Source organism: Nannospalax galili, unplaced genomic scaffold (assembly GCF_000622305.1).
Source record: "Nannospalax galili isolate Female #2095 unplaced genomic scaffold, S.galili_v1.0 scaffold664, whole genome shotgun sequence".
Lineage (NCBI taxonomy): Eukaryota > Metazoa > Chordata > Mammalia > Rodentia > Spalacidae > Nannospalax > Nannospalax galili.
The window spans coordinates 3,843,681-3,869,797 of NW_008354274.1; the positions used below are offsets into that span (position 1 = coordinate 3,843,681).

The 26,117-nt window shown below is 49.3% G+C and overlaps 1 protein-coding gene across 4 annotated transcripts in view; it reads left to right on the top strand.

Moving 5' to 3' along the window:
- The window catches only part of Mad1l1 (mitotic arrest deficient 1 like 1), a 368,748-nt gene that overhangs the window by 231,071 nt on the left and 111,560 nt on the right, over positions 1-26,117 (top strand). For all 4 annotated transcript variants that reach the window (XM_029555183.1, XM_008851411.3, XM_029555181.1 and 1 more), the window contains 2 exons: positions 7,240-7,328; positions 24,131-24,221. In XM_029555183.1, the coding sequence (XP_029411043.1) occupies positions 7,240-7,328; positions 24,131-24,221 (180 nt within the window). The remainder of the gene's footprint in view (positions 1-7,239; positions 7,329-24,130; positions 24,222-26,117) is intronic.

The following is a 26,117-nucleotide window of genomic DNA, read 5'->3' on the forward strand; positions in this document are numbered from 1 at the left end:
TATTGCTGTGCTTTCTGTTGGCATAGCTCGAAAACTTCTGGCAAATCTAGAGTCAGAAAATCTAGTCCCGAGTTCCCCTCCCCTTTTCACTCTTTCTTTCTTTTCCTCCCTCCCTCCCTCCTTCCCTCCCTCCCGCCTTCTCTCCTTCTCTCCTTCTCTCCCTTCTTTCCTTCTCTTTATATTTCCTTCTGATGATTTTAGCCCTCACATTTAGGTTTTAATCCATTTAGGTCCGTTTTTGGACACATGGAATTGAGCGTCGACTTTCCCCGTGTGGATACCCATTGTCTCTGTTCTGTATGTGCAGAGACTCTTCTTTGTGAGGCACAGTTGGTAATCAGCTGATCCTAAAGGTTTGTGCTTGCTGCTGAACTGAGCGCTCTTCCAGATTGGGTCCTGCCCATAACACTGCTGGGCTGTTTGGTTTGGTATTAGTATTCCTTTGTATGAGTTGGGGTGAACATTCCAACTTTGCCCTTGTGATGATTAACCTGATTATCAGCTTGACAGGATCTAAAATCACCTAGGAGATAAGCCTCTGGGCATGTCTGTGAGGAAGTTTCTAGATTAAGTTAGCTGAGGCTGGAAGGCCCTCCCTGAATGTGGGCAGCATCATCCATGGGCTGGGGTCCTGGACTGAATGAAAAGGGAAAAGTGAGCTGAGCACCAGCATCCATCTCTCTCTGCTTCCTGACAGTAGATGACGTGTGACCAGCTGCCTCACGCTCCTGCCATGGTGGATCCGCCCTCAAACTGTGAGCCAGCATAAATTCTTCCTCCCTTAGTTTGTCAGGTATCTTGTCACAGCAACAATAAAGTAACTGCTGCACCATCAAGCTCATTTTGGCTATTCAGTGTCCCTTGCAGTTCCACATGAATTCTTGCATAAATTTCCCCAGTTTTGCAAGAAAGACATTTGAGGTCTGAGATAATTTTTGCAGCACTGGAGATCCAGCCCAGTGCTAAGCAAGCACCCTCCAGCCTAGCATTTGTAATTTTGATAGGGTTTGCATTGAGTCTCTACATCACTTTATGGAGGTCTGACCCTGCCCTGGGGGCAGCTGGTTTCTAGGCACATCTGAAACTTCAGACCCAAGCTTGGCAGATCAGACCAACAGTGTAGTGGGGGTTTGCCGGGATCCACAGATTCTGGACTCACCCCTGCTTCTTGCTGCTCCCTCCTGCTTCCTGTTCACCCACACAGAGACCCAAGTGCCTTTTCGTCATCCTAGTTGTTAGAGCAGGTGCCCAAGTAGCCAGAGACCCTGCTGATATCCCCTCCCCACACTGAGATGTGAGAGATCACAGAAAAAGTCCTCCATATGAGGTCGTCTCAGGCCACAGGGATGCTAGCCTGATCACAAAGCTGAACAGTGACTTCACCTACCTTCACTCCCATTTGGCCTCTGTCCCGCCATACCCAGTGCCCAGAGGAGGGGGGAGGGCAACACCTCACAGAAGTTAGAAGAAGAAACATGGTATGTCCCTCAGACAGATTGAAGAAGTTGTAACAGCATTGGGCATGAAGGCTTAGAGGCTTGTCCAGCTCTGACTTCTACTCTTGATATCCCTATAAACACCTTCTTATTTTTGAGACAGGGTTTCATGCAGCCCAGGCTGGCCTTGAACTCTCTATATAGCCAATGCTGGCTTACTGCTTCGACCACCCAAGTGCTGGGATTACAGCCTGCGCTGCCAAGCCCTCTTATTAATAGCTTTCTAATGCTGCTCTTGAGGAAACAGCTCGTGTGTGTGTCATGATGAAGAAGGTAAAAAAGGGGTGTCTACCCCTTTTGAGGTGCAGTGGTAGGATTAGAACTTGGGGGGTTGGTCTGATAGGGTTGTTGGTCTCACTTGCTATCCAGTTTCTTCTGTCATAGCCCTAGATGGGGCAGTTTTGCCACTGTCAGTTTGGAGAGAAAGCAAAGCCCAGACAGGTTGTACAGGTCAGTGTTGGGCTGGGCCTTTCCCTTTCCCCTTCCCCTGCTGCCTTAGAGCGTAGCTTACTTGCCTCCTTAGGGGGTAGGCTTATTGGTCCTCACATCCTCCAGCTAAGATATGACACCCTCACAGCTCTGCAGTGCTGCAGCATGGATAAGGGCAGACAGCAGTGGACCTGGAAGTGGAGGGCTTAGTTTGCAAGAGCAGTCAGTTTCAACTTTGACCTGCATCCTGCAGACCTGGGGGATTGCTTTCTCCTGAGTCAGGGCAGCCAGTGTCCACAGATCCCTGAGGGGCCCCGGCATACCCTTCCCCGTCATATGTGATGCTGCTAAGGAACACGTTCCGCTGTGCTGGTTTTCCCAGGGCCCGGCTGCCAGCCACACAAGGGTACAAAGTGAGGAACACAAGCTGATGGTGGGCTAGGAGAGCACTCAAGGATGGAATACCCATGTGCCCACTGACCTTGGAGAGCTGAGTGGGCAGTGCCAGCGTCTCTGGGCTTTAATTTGAACAAATGAGGAGTCAGGGTAGTGGCAGGTGGTGAACTACCCCCACCCCGCATACACAGGGTCCCCATGAGCTTTGTCCCTATTCACTTGGCAGACGTTTGTGTGGGGCCCGCTGCTCAGCTGCAGATGAGCCCTCCAAAAACCACTTTGTATCTGCAGTCCTTTTAGCAGGGTGAGTTTGGAACGAGGCCCATGGTTTGAGGCAGTTGGCAGGATCTCTGAAGATGCACTCCAATTAGTCCCATGTTTTCTTATTTTTATAAGTGACTCTAGGCCGGGTTTTCCTCTCTGAAGTATGAAATGGATCGGTGCAGCTGCAATATTCACAAGTTTACACTTCTCTCTTCCTTTCATCCTGGGTCGACTGATCACACATGAGTCAGCTCCTGTTGGCTGGAAGGGAGCTGGTAGCCAATGCCCACAGAGGAGGGAGGACTAGCCTGGGACCTGGAACCAGAGGTAGGGCATACATAGCATAGGATGGCTGTGGCCACACCAGGCACTGTGGGAGGATAGAGTGTGAGTGTGAGCAGGTGGTGGTGGGGAGATGGTCTGGGGCACAGGAATAGGACAGGGCAGAGTCCAGCGTCCAACCGGCTACTGTTCTGATCTGTGACTGGACTGGACTTTGCTGCTCAGGCTCTTTGCTCTTGTGTCGAAACCTCAGAGGCAAGAGCACTAGTCTCTTGCAGGGGGAAGATTGGTGATGTAGATGGCCTGAGTAAGCACTGGGACCACATGCTTGGGTGTGGGTGCCCAGCCAGCATGCTGACTGCCTTTCCAGGGAGTGTTGTTTAGTTTCAGTGAGAAAGGCCTGGGGGCAGGGAGGTTCTCAGGCTTTCATGGGAAGGGGCTATGCAGCCACCTCAGACTGCTGACAGCTGAGGCTGGATGACTCATACTGAGCACTCTGGGCCCTGTCACCTGGAGACCCTTCCCAGGCCTCTTCTCTAGCAGCCTACCTGGGTCTTCTTCCCTTTAAATACAGATGCATGGAAATTATTAAATCAGGTACCTAGAAGGTGAATGTGTTCAGAGCTTTCTTCAGCACCATCTTAACTCTCTTTATGTGCATCCGTCCTTTTGGAAGCAGTTTTGGGTGACTGAGGATGGAGTGCATTGGCAAAGTTCCATTCCCAGCACTCCCAATAATGAAAACAAGGCCTCGTTGGCACACTGTTCCTGGAGGTGGTAGTACCCCTGTGATTAAGAAAAATTACCTTTGATTTTTATTTTTAATTATATGTATACATGTGTTGGAGTGTTGATTTATACACACAGGTAGTCCCAGTGGTGGTCAGAAGAGGGTGTCCACTCCCCTGGAGCTGGAGTCACAGGTGGTTGTCAGCCACCTGAGATGTGGCTGGGACCCCAACTTAGGTCCTCTGGAAGAGCAGTACATCCTCTTAACCACTGAACCATCTCTTCAGCCCCTGCATCCCTATAATTCAGGAGCTGGGCTGGAGGTGGCTCTAAATTGGAAACTCACAGAGGGGCACATTGTGCCTGCCACTGTCTTGTGCTGTGAGATGGGAGGAAGTGAATGGCAAAAGTGGGAGTCAGGGCTGAGCAACAAGGTAGGGTGAGGCAGGGCATGTAGCCTGTTCTGTTGGGCCAAGCACTGGCAGTGGCTGGGAGGGGATGCAGGTTCACCAGGGGAAGAGGATAGGCCTGGGGTTGGGTGGGGCAGTGTGTGTTATGAGTCTGAGTTTGTAGAATCAAATGAAAGACCTCTCTGTTTGCTCTGAACATTGTGGTGTGAGCCACTCTTCTCTGCAGCCCCTTCAGAAGTAGCATGACTCAAAACCAAAATGGCAAATAGAAGTTTTGGCAAAACAGAAGCAGAGTGGGTCCCAAGTCCCAAGCAGGAGGCAGATGGCCCTCAGTGGTGGATAGGTATGTTTGCGGGTTGCATGGATGTATATGGCAGGGAAAGATGGGTCCAGGCTGCTAGGAAAGAGCCCTGAGAAAAGGCAGCTCACATGACCCACTTGCTACTGAGGAGCTTCATGCCTGGCAGCCCTGAGCTGCAGGCTGCAGCAGAGGTCCAGGTGGGCTTCACCTCAGCAGAGCAGGCTCCACATACTATCCCCGTTGCACTCGACCACAGTGGGACTGCATGATGGACCTGGCTCGCCTGGGCTGGCAGCAGTAAAGGCCATGCTTACTGTAAAGACAGCTTATAGCTCTCGCTGGAGGAAGCAGTGGCTCTGTTTGGATCTGCAGCAGACTGTGAGATTGTATCAAAGCAATTTGGAAGAGGCCAGTTTTCCACTGAGTGCCACAGGTACGAAGCTAAATCTGATAGGATCCGCCTGTGGCAAGCAGGAAAGGTCACACTTAGCAGATCAAAGGAAGGAGGTAGAGAAATAGGTTAGAGAAATCCACAACAGATCAAGGTTGCTTCCACACTCTGAGGAAGTGGAAGTTGGCTGTGCAGTGGGACAGAACACAGGGTGTAGCACAAGCACTTAAATATCTGGAGATGCCGCAGACACAGAGAGAAGTGAGAGATGGAGATGGAAGATCGATCATGGCACATCCAAAAGGAGTACCACGATAGTGTCAGTGTCAGCCACGAGAACCTTGTTTGTCCACTGGGAAGATGCAACTCACATGGATAGTCAGACTCTGGTGCTGGAAATGCTCGTGTCCTGGTGATATGGGTTGCAGGTGTTTACTATGAAGCCCTGAGACAGAAGATAGAGAAATAAAAGAGGGCTGTCCATCATCACCAGATAAGAGTGGGAAGATGCCCTGTGAAGCTGTCATGACAAAGTGCAGATATATTTGGCTGTTGGCTTGGGATCTCCAGAAGAGCAGGACTGATAGGTTTCCTCTCTTTACCTGGAGATGTCATGTTTGGTTGGTTATAAGGGGCACATGACCATGGAGGCCAAGAATACCCAAGTCTGCATGTGTGTCTTTATGCCAGAGATGTTTTAAAAGATTTAATATTTATTTGTATGTATGTGTGCCTGCATGAAAACTCATGTGCACCATGTGCATGCAGGTGCCTGCAGAGATCAAAAAGCATTGGATTCTCTGGAGCTGGAGTTACAGGTAGTTGTGAACTACCTGACCTGATGTTAGGTGCTGGGAACCAAACCTAGCTCCTCTGCAGGAGCAGTACATGCTTTTAACTTCCGAGCCGCCTCTTCAGCCCCAACTAAAGATTTTTACAAGCCCATAGTAGAATTCAGTATGTTTGAAAGTCTGAGCTGTTGGGAACTGAAGGAGGGAGGCCAGTCCAGGGACAGAGGAAGAGATGATGAACTACCCAACTCAGTGAGCAAGGTGGACTGGGAGGAGTCCACTGCCTTGTTCTTTGTTTTGCCCAGGTCTCAGGGATGAGTGCTGTTGCCCATACTGGGTAGGGCAGCTGTCCTAAGGCTCTGAATCAGTGCTGAGCCAGGAGAATGACCAAGCCACTGTTTCATCTGGGCACATGGCCCAGCAACTGAATAGGTGGAATTGACTATCACCAACTGTGAAAACCTACCAAGTGAGAGTGACGTACCTGACTAGTCAGACACTCAATGCAACACACATGGTATGCTCTAGCACAAGAAAGTGTGGGTACAATATTAAGCAAGAGTTGTAAGAGCAGCCATACGTACAGCACAAATCTCCTTGAATATCAAGATACACAAAAGGAAACAAGCTAACAAGCCATAAGACAAGAAAGCAAGAGAGCATAATGCAACAGAAATAAATATAGACAAATAGCAAGATATAAATGGGCTAAACTCTCCTACTAAAAGGAGAAGGCTCTGATGAGCTCCTTGTAGAATCAAAGAAATTGGAACAGGTGGCTGCCAAGGCCACTTGGCATTCGTGAGCATTTGAGCTATTCATGTCTAGCCTGAATTCCAGCCATAAAGCATTGCAGGAAGTGGGCAGATAGGCCTCAGTACTGAAGGTGCATACGGACATCTGCGCACCACTCTTCAGGGAATGTGGAAGTATAGAAAGAAGTGTCTTCTCTCTGATCCACGAAACAGTGCGTGTGTGTGTGCGTGTGTGTGTGTGCGTGCGTGCGTGCGTGTGTGTGTGTGTGTGTATCAAGAGCTCTCTCCAAAGCTAGAGAGCCTGCTTTTGAGAAAGACTCTAAGAAAACCTTTATAGGAACAGTGAGATGGTTCAGCAGGTAAAGGCACTTTTGCACACTGACCACCTGAGTTTGATCTCTGTGACTCACATGGAGGAAGGAGAGAACCAACCCCAGCACTTTGCCCTCTGTCTTCCATATGTGTGCTGTGGCTACATGCTTGTGCACACACATGCACATACACTGGCCACTTACTGTAGTATCACACAACAGGCTTCTGCCTTGCCACGTCCTCTAACAAAACAAGGGCGGGTGCATCCAACACAACTAGTTTCAGAGTGCCCTGTAGAAGAAAATGCTCTGACAATTCCACTGTACCCAAGCTAAGGTAAAGCTAGACTGATCTCTCCAGTCACTCTGACCCTGTCTTCCCCAGAGGCTTTGATTGCCCCCTTCAACAACACCCCCAGATGACTGTGTGTCTCCCTGGTCAATCTGCACACAGGAGTGCCAGGGAAGAGAAAGGGCCGTGACTATATTTGCACAACTCAGAATGCCTTGTGGCCTGGCAGATCCAGGCTCCTGGGAAGGCCAGGCACTGCCCCCAACACCCCTCAGCCATCCCCAGCACAGGGTGGGCATCCAGTGGATGTTCAGATGTAGACTTTAGTACTCTGGGGACCTGGGCCGTCGATTCCTACACCTGCTGACTCCTTTTCCTATGTTTCCTTATAGCTGGAGATGGAGCTGAAGATGCTGAAGTCACAGCCGAGCTCAGCTGAGGCCAGCTTCCGGTTCTGTAGAGAGGAGGTGGATGCACTCAGGTATGTTGTTCTCTCTCAGCCTCCTTGTCTGCCCGAAGGCGTTCGTTTCTGTTAACACTCTGCCTGCCCAGGGCCTTGTCTATACTGGGCCTTTTCCAGTGTGCTGTTCCAGGCCAGCACCAACAGCTGGCCTCTCAGCATCCGTCCATCATGCTCAGCACCAGACACTCCTATCAGGGCATCCTTGGGGACCCACCTTCCTGCCAGCAGCATGAAACACCAGGCTGGGCCCCTTGTGTGAGTGCTGGCTCTGGAGGTAGGCAAGGGAACACGTGGGCACTGGTATGTTGAGGGATGCAGACAAATGTCTTTCAGAGAGTTCCTCAGAGAAGAAACTCACAGGCGGGGCAAGTGTCCAGTGTAATTGTCAGAGGGCAGCTTTGGTACATGTTTGGAGACAGCCTTTGCGTGCGTGCGTGCGTGCGTGCGTGCGTGCATGTGTGTGTGTATGTGCATGCACACATGTTGAGACCAGAAGACCACTTCAAGTATCTTCTTCAGTTGCTCCACCTGAGTTATTTTTTTAAATATTTTATTATTTTTATTTTATGTGTATGAGTCTATTGCCTGCATGTATGTAAATACACCCATGTCCTTCAATGATCATGGAGTTCAGAGGAGGGCATCAGATTCCCTGGAACTGGAGTTACAGACCATTGTTAGCTGCCATGTGGGCCCTCTGCAAGAATAGCAAGTGCTTTTAACCTCGGAACCATCTCTCCAGCCCCTCTACTTTAGTTTTTAAGTCAGTCTTACTGAACCTGGAGCTTTCCAATTAGCTAGACTGGCTGGCCAGTGAGCTCCAGGAATTACCCTGTCTCTGCCTCCCCAGCCCTGGGATTGCCGGTGCATGCTGCCACATCCAGCTTTTCATGTAGGTGCTGGGATCCAAACTCTGAACTGCCCCTTAGCTTCTCCTTGGCCAGCGTAGACCCTGCCATTCTAGTTTCTGTCTGAAGTGGCCGTGGGGTGGCTATCCCCCTCTCCTCACATCTTATGAGAGATGGCAGAGCAAGTATTACAACAAGGCTGCCCTGTAAGCCTCCTCTCTGCCTTGTGGCCAAGACTTGGTTCCCGGGGGCTGCTTCTGGCTGGTGAGGAACATGGGACCTAGGGACAAGAACGGCCCAGTGGACACTGAGTGGCCCATGGATGAGGTGGCATGGAGCTTGATGAGGAAACAGTCCTTCCTGGCTAGATTGTTGGAGTCCCAGAAGACAATGGGGGTCCAGCTGGCTATGGAGATGACCTTCCTCAGTTACACTCTTGCCACTTCTCTGTGCTTTGGTAAAGGCTTGTGATTCCCTGCTTTGCGGGGCTCTTGAGGTCAAAGCAAGGAAGGCTTGCAGGGCCTCTTATCCTGCAGGCCAGGGAGCGTTCAGTGGACAACAGTGAGGTCCCTTCTGGGCTGGAGGTTCCCCCTCATTACCAAAGCCTTCTCACATAGACCCAGGCCTGGGAAGTAGCTCTTTGGAGACACTGTGCACGGCACTGTTTGTTTGATTCTTCCCAGCATGGTGCACTGTCACGACTGAGCAGGGTGGATGATAGACTTCAGGCACAACCATGTGTTCCATCTTCTTCAGCTCCCAGCTTAATGGGAACTTGAGGGCATTATTCACGGGACTTATGGTCACATAATTATGGCTGGTACTGTGAGAGCTGGTGTCTGGGGACAGGGTCTCTGGCATATGCATCTGGATGCAGGAGAGGCATGGTGCTGTGGCTGGGTGAATAGAGAACTGGCCTGATCATGGTGAGTTTGTGGATCCTCATCCCGAGAGTGGTGGGAAGCCAACAGTCATTTTCAAACAGAAAAGCAGCATGATCTGATTTGTAGCATTAGGCATCACTGGCTACCTGGGCTAGGCAGAGGAACTTGGCAAGGCTGGGCAGCAGTGCCCTGGCCAAGTGTTGGCTGTGTGACCCAGTCAAACTGGAGAGGTTGCTCTGGGAGGCATCAAACACGCCTCCCAGTGGTGCCCCACATCCATTCTGTGATAAAGGCTCTAGCAGCTCAGAGAGGCGAGCAGGGGGCGTTCAAGTGAGACCTGGAAGTGTGTTCTGTGTGGGTTTCAAGTGCATGCAGCCAGGGCGGCAGAAGCACAGCAGCTTCCATTGTGTCTGCTTGGGAGAGGTTCAGGCAGGGGTGCGTTACCTAGGACTGGGGAGGCGAGGCAAAGCTCTGGCTGGCCTGCACGATCCTGGGGGCACTTTGTGTCCTCAGCCCCGTGTCATCAGCTGGTGGGCTTGGGTTTGTGTGTCAGCAGGTGTCAAGGCTGCAGTCAGACCTGCTGTGGGGTCCAGCAGCTCCACTCCACTTTCCTCTTGCCATGGGTACCTTGTTCTCTGTGGGCCTCTTCTGTGCCTGGCAGGAGTGTGGCTGGAACAGTGTCAGATTTGTGGGAAGGAGCCAGCACACTTCAGGTTTGTCAGTTTTTTAATTTTACAGAGGGGCTCCACCACTGACATCTTCCACACTAAGATCAAAGGCTCCTGTCCCCACTGCCTCCTGTGGAGAATGCAACTGGAGCAAGGTGCCTTTGTAGCTGGTACAAGAACTGAGGCACTGTGTGTTGGGAAGGGCTGTGGGAGACACTGCCACTCCCTTAGTAACACCCCCTCAGAGTTCTTCTTCCTCCCAGCTGAGGGTAGAGCCAGCTCTCTCACAGGTACTGGGGCCCAGGTGGCTGCTGTGGGCTTGGAGTACATGTGACAGAGAAGCCTGGGTGAGCATTGGCTCTGTATGATGGGCTCAGTTATGGAACCCATGCCACATCCCCCAGCTTCTCAGGGATGGCTCAGGCTTTACTGAGCATGCCGGTGGCCAGGGTACCTGCCTGGCCTCTTTGCTCCTTGTGCCTGGCATGGGTCTCCTGAGCCCTGTCTCCCACAGGGCAGGCTGCTGGCTCTTCTACCCCTGCCCTTCTGCCCCTCTCAGCACTTCCTCACTGGCACCACCCACTTTAACTTTCCAAATGTGTCAGACTCATGGCGGACATACGGTGTATCACAGTGGGTTTAGTGTACCTCTAGGTGATATCTGCTTCTGTCCAAGTATCTTTTCTATTATTTTTATTTTATATGTATGGATGTATTGCCTGAATGTACGTAAATGCACTTGTGTCATGCAGTGCCTGCAGAGGTCAGAAGAAGGTGTCGGAATGGAAGGACAATTGTTAGCTGCCATGTGGGTACTGGAAATCAAACCTGGGGCCTCTGCAAGAGCAGCCAGTGCCCTTAACGACTGAGCCATCTCTCTAGCCCCTCTCTCCTATTATCTTGAACAAGGGGATTGCTATGTACGGTGTCCTGTTTTGTTGGGATACCACACTGGGACCCATGGGGCCACCCTCTGACTTGAGGGTGGTGGCCCACTGAAGACCCCCACCAAGTAGCCATGTCTTTAGACCCTGGTGGCTTCCCCAGCTCCCTTTGGAAGGGATGCTGGCAGTGTTGACCCAAACCTTACCCGGTGCACTCTCCTGTAGCCAGGCGAGGGGGTGGGCCTTGTTAACAAGGCCGCCCTCTCTGAGCAACAACCCTCTTTTCCTTTTGACTGGCCTCCTGAGTTTGAAGTCCTTTTCCTGCTTGTTCTCCATGCAACTCCCAGGAGCTACTTCTGAAGTGGCTGGCTCCAAGGAGCTCAATGGACATGAGGACCTGCTTCTGCCAGCCTCCCCTTTGCTTATGACAGTGACCCTAAGCACAGCCAACCAGCAGCCCACAGGACATGCTGGGGTCGGTGTTGCCATTCTGAACACTGTGGGGATGAGGAGTGGGCCACACTAATGTGTATTTGCCTAGAGCTTTTGGCTACATATAAGGTGTACAGGGCTGGGGAGATGACTCAGATCATCTGAGTCTTTGCCACACAAGTGTGAGGACCTGAGTTCCATTCCCAGAACCCCCATTAAAAAATAAAAAGTAGCCAGTCATGGTGGCACGCTCGCATTTAATCTCGGCACTCAGGATGCAGAGGCAGATGAATCACTGTGAGATTGAGGCCAGCCTGATCTACATAGTGAGTTCCAGGCCAACTGGGGCTATAGGGAAACATTGTCTCAAAAAGACCAAAAAATAAAATAAGTGGAGCATATGGTGCATTCCTCTAATCCTAACCCTGGGGAGGTGGAGACAGGCTAGGCCTAGCTGGGGAGCACCAGGTTCAGTGAGAGATCCAGGCTCTCAGTCAGAGAGCCATAGGGGAAGACAGCTGATGTCCACCTCTGACCTTCACAAATACATGTACATGCACAAAAGAAGGTGCACAAATGTGTTTGTCATGTGAATCACACACCCTCTTAGCATCATAAGGGTGTTTGGCACAGCCAGGCTGGGGAGCATCAGTACAGAGCTAAGTGGTGGCTGCTGAGGGCCTTTGGACTGGAACAAATCTGGGCTCGTTACTTTCCGCTGTCAGACAGCAGCTCTGGCGGATCCTTAACGTCTGTGGATTTAGCAGCTGAGTAGATTTGTGGCAGTTCTAGGGGCTCGAGTGTTTGGGCCAGAGCCTATCAGTCATACTCCATAGCCCCTCCATTCCAGCTGTGCTCCCCACCTGCTGGGCCCCAGCCTGCACTGTGTCCCCAGGCTCTGGGACTGAGAGTTACTGTGGCTGGGGACACTGGATATGTTGGCCCTCCTCAGAGGACAGCAAGATACTCTGCAACTGCTACACAACACCCTCTGGCAGGGTCTACCTGTCTGAGAAGCGGATTCAACAAGCTGAGGAGACCACCTATGTGGGTAGCTTGTCCTTAAATCTTCACCAGTGAGCCTGGCTAGGCCATCTTGTGACTATTGTCTTCTGTTCTCTTCTTGTGACCCAGTGTGTCTTTGGAGACTCAGGCTTGGTGGGTGTGGCCCTGCCAACTCCTGGGAGCTTTGTAGAGGATGGCAATGGAGGCTCCATGTCCAAAGATCTCCCATTCCACTGACAGTGAGGTGACCTTGTCCTCTGAGGGCCTGCCCAGATACCTTCTCCATTCTCTCATATGAGACCAACTTCTAGTTCTAGCAGATGTGGCATTGCAGCTATAACATGCAGGTAGAAAAAGAGGGGCTAGTCACTGGGCGGCTCCTCTCCTGCACCTGTAGGCTTGTGTTATATGTATATGACAGACTGAGGGACAGGCTGAAGTGAAGGCAGGCAGTCTGGTAGTGGTGATACAGAAACACCCATGGAAAGCTGGCAGTGACCAGAGGAAGGGTCAGCCTGATAGCAGGTAGCTTTGTGACTGCCCACCAAATTGGCCTGTACCAGTTGGCCATGTCTCCCTCTTGCCACCTTTGCCCCACAGAACAAAGCAGGCAGCAATGCAAGTCTCTGCCCAACAGGCTCTCCTTCAGCCCCAGCCTTCACAAGTGCCAGTGTTCTGCTGAGTAGATCCACCCATGGTCTCCATCCAGTGGAGGCGGGACCTACTAGGATCCTCTTCTGTGCCAGGATGGTGTCTGCAGGGTTCCAGGTAAAGTGGTTCTTCCTTTGCTACAAACCCCATGCTGCTGCCTGTGCTAAACAGCAGAACTCCAGGACACAGGAAGTGGACCAGATAGGACTGCATGATGCAACAGATGGATCCCTCCACCCCCCCCCAAGCTGAGGATGCTGACACCACTCAATTGCTAGGACTGGACATGGAACTAGTCATCACCATCAGTCAGAGTCCAGTCCATGTTAGCGGAACCCTTCAAATGCATCTGGAAGCTTCTCCATGATTGACTATGTCTTGGGTCATAAAACAAGTCCTAATAAAACTAAGGAATCAGGGACTGGAGAGATGGCCTAGTGGGTAAGAGTGCTTGCCTTGCACACATGAAGACCCTAGTTCAAATCCCTAGCATCCAGGCATGACTGCACATGCACCTGTAATCCCAGTTTAGAGAGTGGAGGTAGGAGAATGAGTGGGGTTTGCCGGCCACCAGCCTAAATCTAGATTCAGTGAAACAGATCCCGTCTGAAGGGAGCAAGATGGAGAATGTAGTGCAGGCCTGGCTTCCTCCTCAGGCGTCTTCATACACATGTTGGCACGTGTACACGCATATGTGTGCACACACACACACACGAACCAGATGCATAAGGAGTATACTCTGGGCACATTGAGCTCAAACTAGAAGCCAGAACAAAACGAGGAACGCTCTGTGTGGGAATTAACAACATGCTTCCTAACCGCCAGTGTTCTCAAAAGGAAGTCTGGAAGGGAAGGGAAGGGGAGTACAAGTGGGCACTAATGAAAATGCACTCATCGGAATGCACAGCTCAGATGCATCCACATCAGGAAGAGGAGAGGGCCTGTAGCACGTGGTTCCAGCTGACAGAGCAAAGGGCTCACGGTTACTTTGAGGACCCGGGAGAGTAAAGGAGCCAAGGATGAGGAGGAAGAAGGTAATGAACTTGAAAAAGAAACACAATAGAGAAAAATGCTGAAGCAAAAGGCTGTTTTTCTAGGGGGAAAAAAATCCATAAAATTGACAAACTGCCAGCAAAAGTGATGTGTACATGGAGGAATAAATGACAGGGATCGGAAGCAACACAGGGACACTGCCACAGAAAGATAAAATGGAACACCACGACTTCCCCTCACAGATCCAGTCACATTGTCAGAACCCACACACTCGAACCAGGTGTGGTGGTGCGTACCTGTCATCTCAGTGCTCAGAAGGTACAGCTGGGAGGATCAGAAGTTCAAGGTCATTCTTCACTACAGAGGGGCTTCAAAGCCAGCCTGGGCAACATGAAACCCTGTCTCAAAGAAAAAGTGTGGGTTGGGGTGTGGCTCAGTTGGGAGAATGCTTGCCAAGTATGTAGGAAGCCCAGGGTTCCATCCCCAGGATCATAAAAAACTGGGTGCCTATAATCCTAGGTTCAGAAACTCAAGGTCATTCTGGCCTACATAATGAGTTCAAGGCTAGTCTAAACTGCATGAAACTCTCAAAACAAAACAAAGCAAAGCCCACAAACTGCTGAGACTTAACCAAAATGAAACATTGAATAGTCTTGTAAACACTAAAAAGTGATGTCAAACAGCAAATGTTCTCAAGAGAAGTATCTCCGAGTGATTGGGTCCTGAGGCATCTTGCTGACCAGCTAAAGCCCTGAGGACTCCCACTTGACATATCAGTCTTGCAGAAGACTAGAGCTCTCCTGGTTGGGTTGGGCGAGCCTCAGAGGATAACCAGAGCAAGTCTGCTATTGTCTGAATAGGGCTGTCATGGTGGATGACACATGCAGACCAGTGACCACAGCATCACTCTGCTGGATCAGACTCTGCTGCTGAGACTGGCTCCATTCAGAGCCAGGGAACACGATGAGGGACCTCCTTTGACTTCCTGAAAATTCCTGTGACTCACATTTCCTAAAGTGCACATAGTTTGTGAAAGACCTTCGCATTGCCCCTGCTCAGCCCTGCCCCTTCCTGTGTCCTGCCCTACTCCACAGGCTCTGGAGGGACTCCTTGCTGGTTCACTCCCCACAGAGAGCCAGCTGTCGGGTCGGTCACTGCCCCGCAGCATCCATCCACTTCTAACTCCTAAAGAGCTTTTTTTGAACGTTGTCTTTTTATTTTCTGTCTTTGAGCCTCAGTAAAGTGAGAATGCCTTCACTCTATTTCAGTGGCATTTTTAACAATTGCTCCTAAGTGCTGTGTTCAAGCTGCCTTTAGTGCAGTGTCCGGGTTTCTGCCTGCGTTTTAGTTGTAGTTATTAATTAATTTGTTTATTTTTTGAGATAGGGTTTTGCTATGTATCCAATGCTGGCCTTGAATTCATGATTCTACCTCAGCCTCCTAAGTGCAGGCATTAAAAGCTTACAGACCCAAATATCTCTCTCTCTCTTTCTTCTCTCTTCTCTTCTCTTCTCTTCTCTTCTCTTCTCTTCTCTTCTCTTCCTCTCTCCTCTGCTCCTCTCTCTTCTTCTCTCCCCTTTTCTTCTCTTCTCTTCTCCTCTCTTCTCTCTCTCTCTCTCTCTCTCTCTCTCTCTCTCTCTCTCTCTCTCTCTCTCAACATTTTCTACCCCTTTACAGGCCTCTGCAATTTCCCTTTTAATTTTGTGGTGCTGTAGGTGGGACACAGAGCTTTTCAAATGCTATGCAAATATAATACCATTGAGCCGCACCCCCAGCTCCTCACTGGAGGATTAAAAGCAGGTACTTTTAACTGAGCCATGCCTCCAGCCTCTCACTGAGGGATTCTAGTCATATACTCTATAACTGAGTCATGCCCCCAATCCCTCACTGGGGGATTCTAGGCATGTGCTCTGCCACTGAGCCATACCCCCAGCCCTTCACTGGGAGATTCTAGGCAGGTGCTCTAGCACTGAGCCACACCCTCGGCCCCTCACTGGAGATTCTAGGCATGTATACCACTTAGCCATGCCCCGAACCCTTTTGTCAGTATGAATGGGCCCAGTCTCATTGTGGATTCAGCTTCTGGGACTAGAGTTTTTCAGAGCTTTACGTGCTGTGACAGAGCCTTGGAGAACATCTTTCTGAGCAAGCTGTCAATATATCTGACTAACACTCAAAAGGACTTTATGTCTCTGTAGGCTGTTTGCTGGTCAGTCTTGGCTGCATCTGGGATTCTTTTTTTTTTAACTTTTTTTTCTTTATTGATTTTTGTGTGTGTGTGTGTGTATTTCATACAGAACATCCCCAAAAATCTTATTCGTCTTCATACTCGCATCCCAAATGACAATCTCCCATAGCCTCCCCCTACCCCACTGGAGCCCATATGCTCTGTCATCTCTGTTACTGTCCACTGTGTTATCAGTGTACCTAGCCATTCCCTAGTGCTAGTCCATCCACTGAATCTGGTCAGCCTATCTAGAGTTCCTTGTTTTAGGAAGATCAGCTCTTCCTCATCTAGCAGCATTCAGTTGCCAACATTCCTTTAGATAAGATTGGGGTCTGATGTTCATTTTCCCATTTCTATGCTGGGTTATTCTCTGGGACTTTCTTGGGCCACCCTGGTCAAAGGAAGGTATCTCCTGTCTGGCATTGTTCCTCATTATGTAGCCTTTAGCCATACACATGGACTCTTAAAAGAATTATACTGATCAGTTTAATCTTTGGTTATACTTTCCTTTTGGGTGTTTAAGACCATACAGTTGGCCCAGATTAACCAATTTATATTTACTGTTAAGGTCATTGAGGATCTGTTCCTCATAGACTTGGGAGGAGCCCCTGGCTCCTTTCTTTTACTAGTTCCATCAATGTGAAGATAAGTCAAAGGTCCTGCTCAACTGGCTTCACTTGGAAGCACGGAGGAAATGTTTCCTCTGAGTTGACCTTCATGTTTGTAGACTGGACACTGGTTCAAGTCCATCTGGTGGGGTCTCTCTGCCCTCCTTGATCAAGAGGACAGGTGACTCACCACAGTTACAGAACATTTTGAGAGATGTTCCATAGTCCTCTGGAACATAATCGACCTTGGAGGGAAAGGAGCAAAAACTGTCCTTTAAGTCCTGCTGGTCAGTCTTGGCTGCTTCTGGAATTCTGATCTACCTGGTTTTGAAGGTGATGACAACTCCTCGTTCTCAAAGCAATCACTCTGTCAGCAGGGTGGTGAGAAAGGCTGATGAGGTTTATTTCCCACTTACTGTGGACTAGACCTGCACTGTGCATTCTATAGTCTCCCATTCAAGTCTCAAAGCACCCCATGTGGGTTTTAAAACACACTTCAGCAAAGCCTGGCTTACAGGCAATAGAGTACATTCAATTTTATTCATGGATTAAGAACAGTCTCCAAGCCTGGTGGTGCACACCTGTAATCCCAGTACTCGGGGATGGAGGCCAGGGGATCAGATGTTCCAAGGTCACCATTAACTACATAGCAAGTTTGAGGCCAGCCTGGGCTACATGAGACACTGTTTCAAAAGAACAACTGTAAGGAAAAAAAAATAGCCAGTGCAGTATTCAGCATAGGGCCATGGTAGTCACCCATCAAAGAGCAGGTGACAAGATCACTGCTTCACCTTTAATTAAAACAATGAGACAGTGTATGAAAGCTAGTTCACCTGTCATCCCATACCTGTGGTTCTAAAGAGCACTAGTGGCCAGACTCTCCTCCTCCCTTCTCCTTCTCCCTCCTCCCCTCCCTCTTCCCCTTCTCTTTCTTCCTCTCCTACTTCTCATTATGGTTTGAAGGTGAAATGTCCCTCAAGGGCCTACTTCATCCTCAACAGCTTTGTGGCATTGTCTCTGGATGCTGTGGAATCTTTGGGACTGTGACCTAGTCAGAAGTAAGCCACTAAGGGTGGAGCTTGAAGGTGATAGATGCCTCTGACCCAAGGCCCTTGCTTCCTAATCCATCCACCAAGATGGGAGAACCTGATCAGCAAGCGCCTACCACCATAAGCCACTTAGCTTTACCCAGCAGTGAATTGAGCCTGTAAACGGGGCCCCACAGAAGACCTCTCCCTTAAGCTGTTTCAGTCAAGTATTTGCTCACAGCAACAGCTGAAAGGTTGCCCTGCCCCCATACACCACAGTCCTGTCCTAGCCCATGTCTGTGCAGGTACCTGATAGTGCCGTGATAGGGGTGGGCCACGCCCCGCTGCTTCTGTTTTAAGTTACTATGGAGTTGGCCTTTGTTTTTTCATGGTATACTATTTTGATTTGTTTTCTTTTTTTATTGAATTTTTGTACATTTCCTACATCTTGATCTTATTTAGAGCCCCTCCCCTATCTGCACCCCCACAGCCTTTCCCACCAGATTTCATGCATTCTGTCCTATATGCTAAGGTCTATCAAGTCAAGTTTGTGTCCACAGATATCCCTTGGTTTGATATGAGTCCATCCACTGAACCCTGGTCAACCTATCTAGTGTCACTCCCTTAAAGAAGATTAATTCTCCCCCACCCAGCAGTCCTCAAGGTGACAGGAGTTCCTCCACTAAGGTTAGGGCTTTTTATCCACTTCCTGTCTTGTATGCTGGGTTTTTATCTGTTTTGAGTTTACATGGGTCTTGTGCATGTGGTTACCATTACTGTAAGTTCATATGAGCAAGTTCCTAGCTGCCTAGAAGACTGTTTCTGTGTAGTCATCTGCTCTCCCTGGCTCTGTTACAGTCTTTCCACCTGCGCTTCTGCAGTGGTGCCAGAGGTTTCATGTAGGAAGGATTCCTATCCAGGGACACACGCTCTTATTCTTATTCTTTACATTTTGACCAGTTGTGCCTTTCTGTGCTAAACACCATTAGTTGGATTACTGGGCTTCACTGGTGAGAGTTGAGAGGTTCAGAAAAACAAGTGACAAATGTTCTCTTTCATTTGTGGCTAGATGTGAGTATATATCCTGATGTAACCATGGGAGCCAGGAAAATGGAAAGGAACCATGGCGGTAAAGGGGAAGAAGACGTTTGAGAGTGGAGGATAGTAGGAGACAGGTGTTATCAAGGGGAAGATTGGGCTACTTTAACTGGGCAGGGTAATTTAAGGGCCATATTGAGGAGAGAGAGGAGAGATAAATAATGCTTAAGTGGTCTGAAAAGCCAGAGAGAATGTATTATTAGTTCAAAGGCCTACTGAAAAATTACGCATACAGTATACATATGAGTACATGTGTATAGCTGAAGGGTCTGTAGCAAGAAACAGTGCCAGACAGGAGAAACCTCCCTTCAAGTTGTTGGTCAAGGTAGTCCAAGAGACTCCCCAAATAACACAGGATATTGCCATACTCCTTGATTACCTCCCAGAGCTTGACGGTAAGATCCTATTGCTGAAGACAGGACAATCTTTGGACACAGGACTTGGGACAATCAAGCTGGAACTGACCTGGAAGCCTTCTCCCTGAACATTAGCTCTCACAGTATCAGAGGATACAATACAAACTGCTGAGGGAGAAAACCAATCAGTGGTCCAACCCAGCTGTAAAGTTTATGAACCACAACTATGACTGGCCCAGCAAACTATCTCTATTGGTGCTGTAGTGGCACTTCTATCTTGGGGGTAATCAACAGCTGACTAATTGGACTTTAGGCCCACTTAATGGGAGGGAAAGAGACTCCCCAAATAACACAGGATATTGCCATACTCCTTGATTACCTCCCAGAGCTTGACGGTAAGATCCTATTGCTGAAGACAGGACAATCTTTGGACACAGGACTTGGGACAATCAAGCTGGAACTGACCTGGAAGCCTTCTCCCTGAACATTAGCTCTCACAGTATCAGAGGATACAATACAAACTGCTGAGGGAGAAAACCAATCAGTGGTCCAACCCAGCTGTAAAGTTTATGAACCACAACTATGACTGGCCCAGCAAACTATCTCTATTGGTGCTGTAGTGGCACTTCTATCTTGGGGGTAATCAACAGCTGACTAATTGGACTTTAGGCCCACTTAATGGGAGGGAACTCAAGTGTGGTACTGTAAACACAGCCTAATATACATGATTGGAGAGGCCATAGATCCTAGAGAAAAGCCTATGTCTGTCTTGTCCCTAGACAAACATAATTTCTTACTGTATGCTAAGTATGTATCTATATTTTACAAATAAGTATAGCTCTCACCATTCATCAAAGAATCTTCTTTTTGCAACTGATGGAGACTATTCCAGAGTTCTACAACTGGTCAAATGCTGAGAATAAGTGTCTGTGAGATGCATAGCCCTAAGTGACACATCTACAATGGAACTTATACACCTAAGACTCAGGGAACATAGTATAATAGGGGCAGAGAAAATATTAATACATTGTTTTTTCAACCAATACAATTGGTCCCTGTAGAGGCCAGAGGGCACCCTCACCTGTAGTTCATCTCAGACACTGTCTACCTTGTTTTTTAAAATCTGGAACTTGCCCCAGGGATCCTTCTGTCTTGCCCTCCCAGCTCTAGGATTATAAACTCATTTCACCCAGTTTTTTACATGGGTTCTGAGGAGCAAAGTGAAGTCCTACTTACAAGGCCACACCTTGCAGCTAAGCATCACCTCAGCTTCCACCTCTGGGTGTCTCTACAAATGCCCTCTTGGGTTCAGGATGTGAGTGAGTGGTAGATTTCAGCTTCCTCCCTATGACTCCAGCCCTATGGTCTGCTCTGTGCCCCATGCCCAGCTGGGGGGGGACCCAGGACCTGTCATCTCTTGGCATTGGTGTCTTCCACTCAACATAGCACACTTGGGATCATCTGATTAAAGGAGCAGGTCACCTTCCATGGCTGTGGCTCAGCAGGAAGCTTTGGAAGTAGGAAGTGCATCTTCCCAGTTGGCTTTTCCTTTCCTGCCTGTCTTGCCCCACCCAGCAGCCTCAGCATTAAGCATGCCTGGCCCTAACATAAACATCTATATTTTTTTAAGATATAGTTTTATGGGGCTGGAGAGATGGCTCAGCAGTTAACAACACAGACTGTTCTTACAGAAGACCCAGGTTCAAATCCCAACACCCACATGGCAGCTAACAACTGTCCTAACTCCAGTTCCAGGGGATCCAACGGCCTCTTCTGTTTTCAGCAGGCATTGCATGGCACAAGTGCACTTACCTGTATGCAGGCAATACAAGCATACACATAAAATAAAAATAATAATTTTTAAAAGATATGTTTATTATTTTGTAATTATGTGTGTATATGCACCTGAGGAGGCCAGAAGAGGTTGTTGGATCCCCTGGAGCTAGAGTTACAGGCAACTGTAAGCTACCTGATGTAGATGCTGGGAATGAAACTTGGGTCCTTGGTAAGAGCAGCATATGCTTGTAAATCACTGGACCATCTCTTCATCCTCAAGTGTTTTTGTTCATGTGGGTTTTCTTTTCTTTCACTGTTTTAGCAATGTTCTTCAGGTCTTAGGGGGTAATCTTACACCTTCTTGCATAAATTTATTCCTATTTTGTTCTCTGGACTGTTACAGATGGAGAATTCATTCCTCGTGGTTGCTTCTTGCCTGTGCATAGGAACACAACTGAGCTTTCTCACGTGTTGTCTGTATGGTGCCACTTGGCTAAGTTTATCAACAGTGCTTTCTTCTCTGCAGACTCTTCGGTGTGCTGCTGGGGCATCTGTGAATAGGGGCAGTTTTGTTAAACAGATCATCTAGGGTTAGAGATTTTCGTGGTCATGTCTATCAGATTTGCTGGTCTCCGTTTTCTTTCTTTTTAAAAAAAATTGTTTTTCTCTATTTAAAAATTTTATTTATTATTTTTATTTTATGTGTATGTGTGTATTGCCTGCATGTAGGTAAGTGCACCTGTGTCGTGCAATGCTCACAGAGGTCAGAAGAGGCTGTCGGATCCCCTGGAACTGGAGTTGCAAACAGCTGTTAGCTGCCATCCGGGTGCTGGGATTTGAACCCAGGTCTTCTGCAAGAACAACCAGTGTTCTTAACCACCGAGTCATCTCTCCAGCCCCTATTTTTTAAATTTTTATTTAAAAAATGTTTATTTTAATAGTATTTCATTTTATTTGAATTTAATGTGGTTTTCAATTTTTTAAAATTTGTTTTTATGTGTATGAGTGTTTTGCCTGCTTGTATGTAAGTGCTCCTGTGTCGTGCAGTGCCCATGGAGGTCAGGCGAGGGTATTAGATCCCCAGGAACTGGAGTTACAGACAGTGGTTAGCTGCCATGTGGGTGCTGGAAAATGAATGTGGGTCTTTTGCAAGAACAGCCAGTGCTCGTAACCACTAAGCCATCTCTCCAGGCCCTTGATGTGGTTTTTGCAGTTTTACAGATTGAACCCAGTACCTCACACAGGCTAGGCAAGCACCTGGAGTGCTGACCTATGACCATGGAGCTGCATTCTTAGCCATCTTTTTAAATTTTGAGTCCGTGGCCTTGAACTCTCTCTGTGGCCATGAAGACCTTGAACTCTTGATGCTCCTGCTTCAGCCTCCTCGTAGCTAGGTTGACAGACCTGTACCATCAGGCTTTCCTTGGTTTAGTTTTCTGGAAGTGTCTTTGCCTTCACTCAGTGTCTGCCTACTGTGCTGGTGTCAGTGGGTGAGGAAGGGCTTCCTTCTCCCTTTCTCTAAAGAGTTTGGGAAGGGTGTGTGCTAACCCTTCACATGTCTGCTGGTGCTTCCTGGTCCTCTTTCAATGCTGGGTGGTCATGACTACCTGCTTCACGTTGGATGTCTAATTTGCATGGACAGTTGTTCCCAGCATCCTATTGGATCCTCTTTATTCCTGAGAAGTTAGCAGGAATGTCCTCTATTGCGTCTCCCAGTTTCATGACAGGACTCTGGTTTTAGTTTCCGTGTGGCGGCTTGTCAGCATGACTCTTTTCAGATCATCAGCTTCTGGGGTGTTGGTTTGCTCTGCTGTTTCACACTCCCTAATCCTCATTGTCTTCAGCCTGCTGGAGCTTTGAGTGCGACCTGCTCCCCTTGTCTGGTTTCTTCAAGCGCACGCTGAGACCTTTGATGTGAGCTCTTCCTGTTCTAGGCTTTGAAGCTATGGGTTTCTTCTTGGTATTTGTCTCCAGCATTTCGTAATCTCCCTTGTGAATTCTTCTCTGACCCAAAGTGTGGTTTTTATTATTTTTGTTTTTGTTTTGTTTTATAGGTGTTTTTTTCTCTGCCTGTGTGTGCAGGTGCCCATGTGTATGGAGGTCAGAGCTCATCAGCCTCAGGTGTCATTCCTCAAAGCTCTTTCTACCTTTCATTTGAAGCAGAGGCTCTAGCTCTCTGATCTGGGGCTCACCAGATCAGCCAGAATAGCTTACTGAGCCCCGGGGATCTAGGGATCCTCCTGTCTAGTCCTCCACAGCTTTTTGTGGGGGTTCTGGGGATTCAAACTCAGTTCATCATGCTTGCCCAGCAAGCACTTTACCCACTGAGCCAGCTCCCTAGCAGGAGCGTATTGTGTAACCATCGCCTTCTAGCCTTCCCTCTGCCTTTGATTTCAAACTTCATTTATGACAGCAATACCATTAAATTAATAGCTTCAACTTACTAATACTTGTTTTGTGACCACACATGTGTGCTGTTCCAGGTCAGCCAGGGCTGCATAGTGAGATCCTGTCTCAGAAAATGAGGTGGGGGCGGGTCTCATGGGGCACAGTGACTGGGGTTAACAGTGTCTCATCTTTTCCTTGAAAAGAGCTGAGTGGATTGTGAGTTTTGCGTCTGTTACAGAAGGCTGTGTTCTCCCATTGAGTCATTGATGAGTTCTGATGGTCTAGCTGGTTCACAGTGTTGCATCCTTCTGCCTCACTGTGGGTCTTCCTGGTCGTTGTCCATTCCTTACTGTCCATTCCTTACATCAGGTGTGCTCTGTACCTACAGTCACCCTCCCTTGCAGAGTCTCATTAGCATTTGACACTACAGAATCTTTTCTAAAGCTGGATTTCTTGAATATGTTGTCCAGTTCAAAATGCTCTCTGATTTCCTTAATCCCCTTCCTGAAACAGTGTGTTGTTTTGATGTACGGAGTCCCATCCCAGGCGGTAGTTTCTGGTCATTTTGCCCCTCTGTCTTTAGTTCTCTCATGGTCTCTGGACACTCTGCTGGTCTTTGGAACCCCTGCTCCATTGTTCGTAGGTGATGTGGTTCGTGTGCCGTTTTGTTGTCCTAAGGACTCCTGAGGTTGGTTTCTTCTCCTGTGTGTGGTCACTTTCCACAGTGGACCAGTGGGTCTAGGACACAGGTTTCTTGTGTGGTCTGCTCTTGACGGTTTCTTACCTGCTTCTAGCCAGGCTGTATTGTCACATGACACCCTTAGCTTTAGCTCTTCTACCTGAACAGGTGCTGCCCATCCCCTGCCCCCCCATGCCTTGCTCCCTTGGAATCACTGCCATAGCGATTAAGTTCTATCAGCTGTCAAGCTGTCATGTCACAAGGGGCACCTGGTCATGTCCCAATCTTCTTGCAGGTTGAAGGTGGAGGAACTGGAGAGTGAGCGGAACCACCTGGAACAGGAAAAGCAGGCTCTGAAGATTCAGATAGAGAGGTGTACCCTCCAGGTAGGTCATGGGAGAGATGTGCCCTACTTCGGTGTTCCCAGGACTTCCTCCCCAACACCACCCTTCCCTTGTGGGGAGTTACTACTGGGGTCTGTAGACCATGGGCCTGTGTCACCTACCAGCCTCTTCAGGCCCTTGGTTTCCAACGCTGACCTTTGGTGCCATCTTCATCACCCTGCCTCCCTGCAATGTGACCTTCACTCCTGTCTTCATCCAGCTGGTTTCTTTCTCTTTAGTTTTCTTCCTCTGGATCACACTGCCCATGGCAGGAAGCCCATGGGTTGGAGATCACCCCGTTTCTAGACAGGCCATTGATTTTTGGCTTGGCACCTATTAGAGGCAATCAAATCATGTCCCCATTACCAATCCTGGTGATGGGAGAGGTGACAACTTTGATGAAGTGAGGTGTTCTGTGCCACAGCTGCACTGTGTGCCCAGTCCCAAGACCTGTCATCTTGTGCTGTTCTAATTGGGTCTCTGTCCTGGCTGAGGGCTACTGGCAGGTGGATCATGGCCGCCTGGCTGTAGCATTGCATCAGGGCGGAATGACGAACGGCCTTCAGTTTAGCTAGATGGGTAGAACCTGCGGTGTGGCTCCTGGGCCTTCCTGCAGATTGGGATACAGGGTGGCCTTCCCTATACTCAGTACCCTCTGTCTTTATCTGGGCTTTCAGGCCTTTCCACCGGACATCCTACAGCAGCCTGGGAGAGGAGTCGGTGGGATGAGATCATGGGTGCCCTGTCTCTGTGAAGGATGCTGGGCTCCACTGTCCTATGGAACTCCAACTGCTCTTGCCCAAATGTTTCTCCCCAGCAGGGGCTGGAGGAATGCCAGTGCTCTGTGCCATGAGTGGGTGACATGAAAGGGGGACTAATGAGATTTTCTAAGCCCAGCACAGGTGTTCTGCACTGCTCAGAGCTGGAGGTGGGCCCCTCCCTGGAGGCCAGGGTACTGTCAGTTCATGTCCACACTTGCTTTGTGCTGCTGTGTAGAGTGGGGACCCTGTATGCATGCAGGCACTGAGTTCGTAGATGAACTCTGCCCACAGCATGACTGAGAGCAGGGTGGAGGATGGAGCCTGACAGTCCTGAAGAGCAGTGTCCACTGATAACCGGGGACCCAGGAGTGCTGTGTCCATTTGACACTGAGGATTGAGGGAGGGAGCAAGTAGGCACCTGTTGCTTTGGTCCTCATAGTGGTGGAAACTTCTAGACGGCCCTGCAGCCACTTCCGTGTCTGCCCTGCAGGCTGTGAGTATAGTCCAAAAACAGGGTTTTCCATAGCCAGACTGAGGGAGACATGGCACCTGACTCCTTGGTGGGCTTCCTTCACCTGCTTTTGGGTCTGGGTTGCTAGAGGACTGTGGCAGAAGGCCCCCCCTGACTCCTGTCAAGTCCCAAGCCACCCTCTCCCCTTGCCAGTACTGGAGCTCAGCTGGCCTCCACAGGTAAACACATTTCAGGATGGCCAGGTGATGGCCAGAATCCACAGGCCCAGCTCCACACCCCACCTTGTGCCACACACACTGGAGCTTTTTCCAGGTGAGGTGCTGCTGCCCATTTTCCTAGAGGGAGGAATAAGAACTCAACAAGTTTGGTCTTGGGAGCCTGGCCAGGTCCTATATCCCTTTGTTTCCCCCCACACCCTGGTCAGATCCTCATGGGTGGGCTGCCTGGCAGCTGGCTATCTGCTGGATGATTAAGTCTCCCTCCCAGGTCACCAGACTCAGCTCAGGGGCTCCAGGCCAACTGTAGGTGGTTATGGCTACTCCAGACTGCATCTGCTCTGTGTGCCCAGCTTCAGTCAGGTCTGGTCAGGGGGGTTGTACACCCAGGGCTGAACTGGCCCTACATTGGTCACCTATGGTAAGAACAGTTTCCATGAACCCCCTGTGT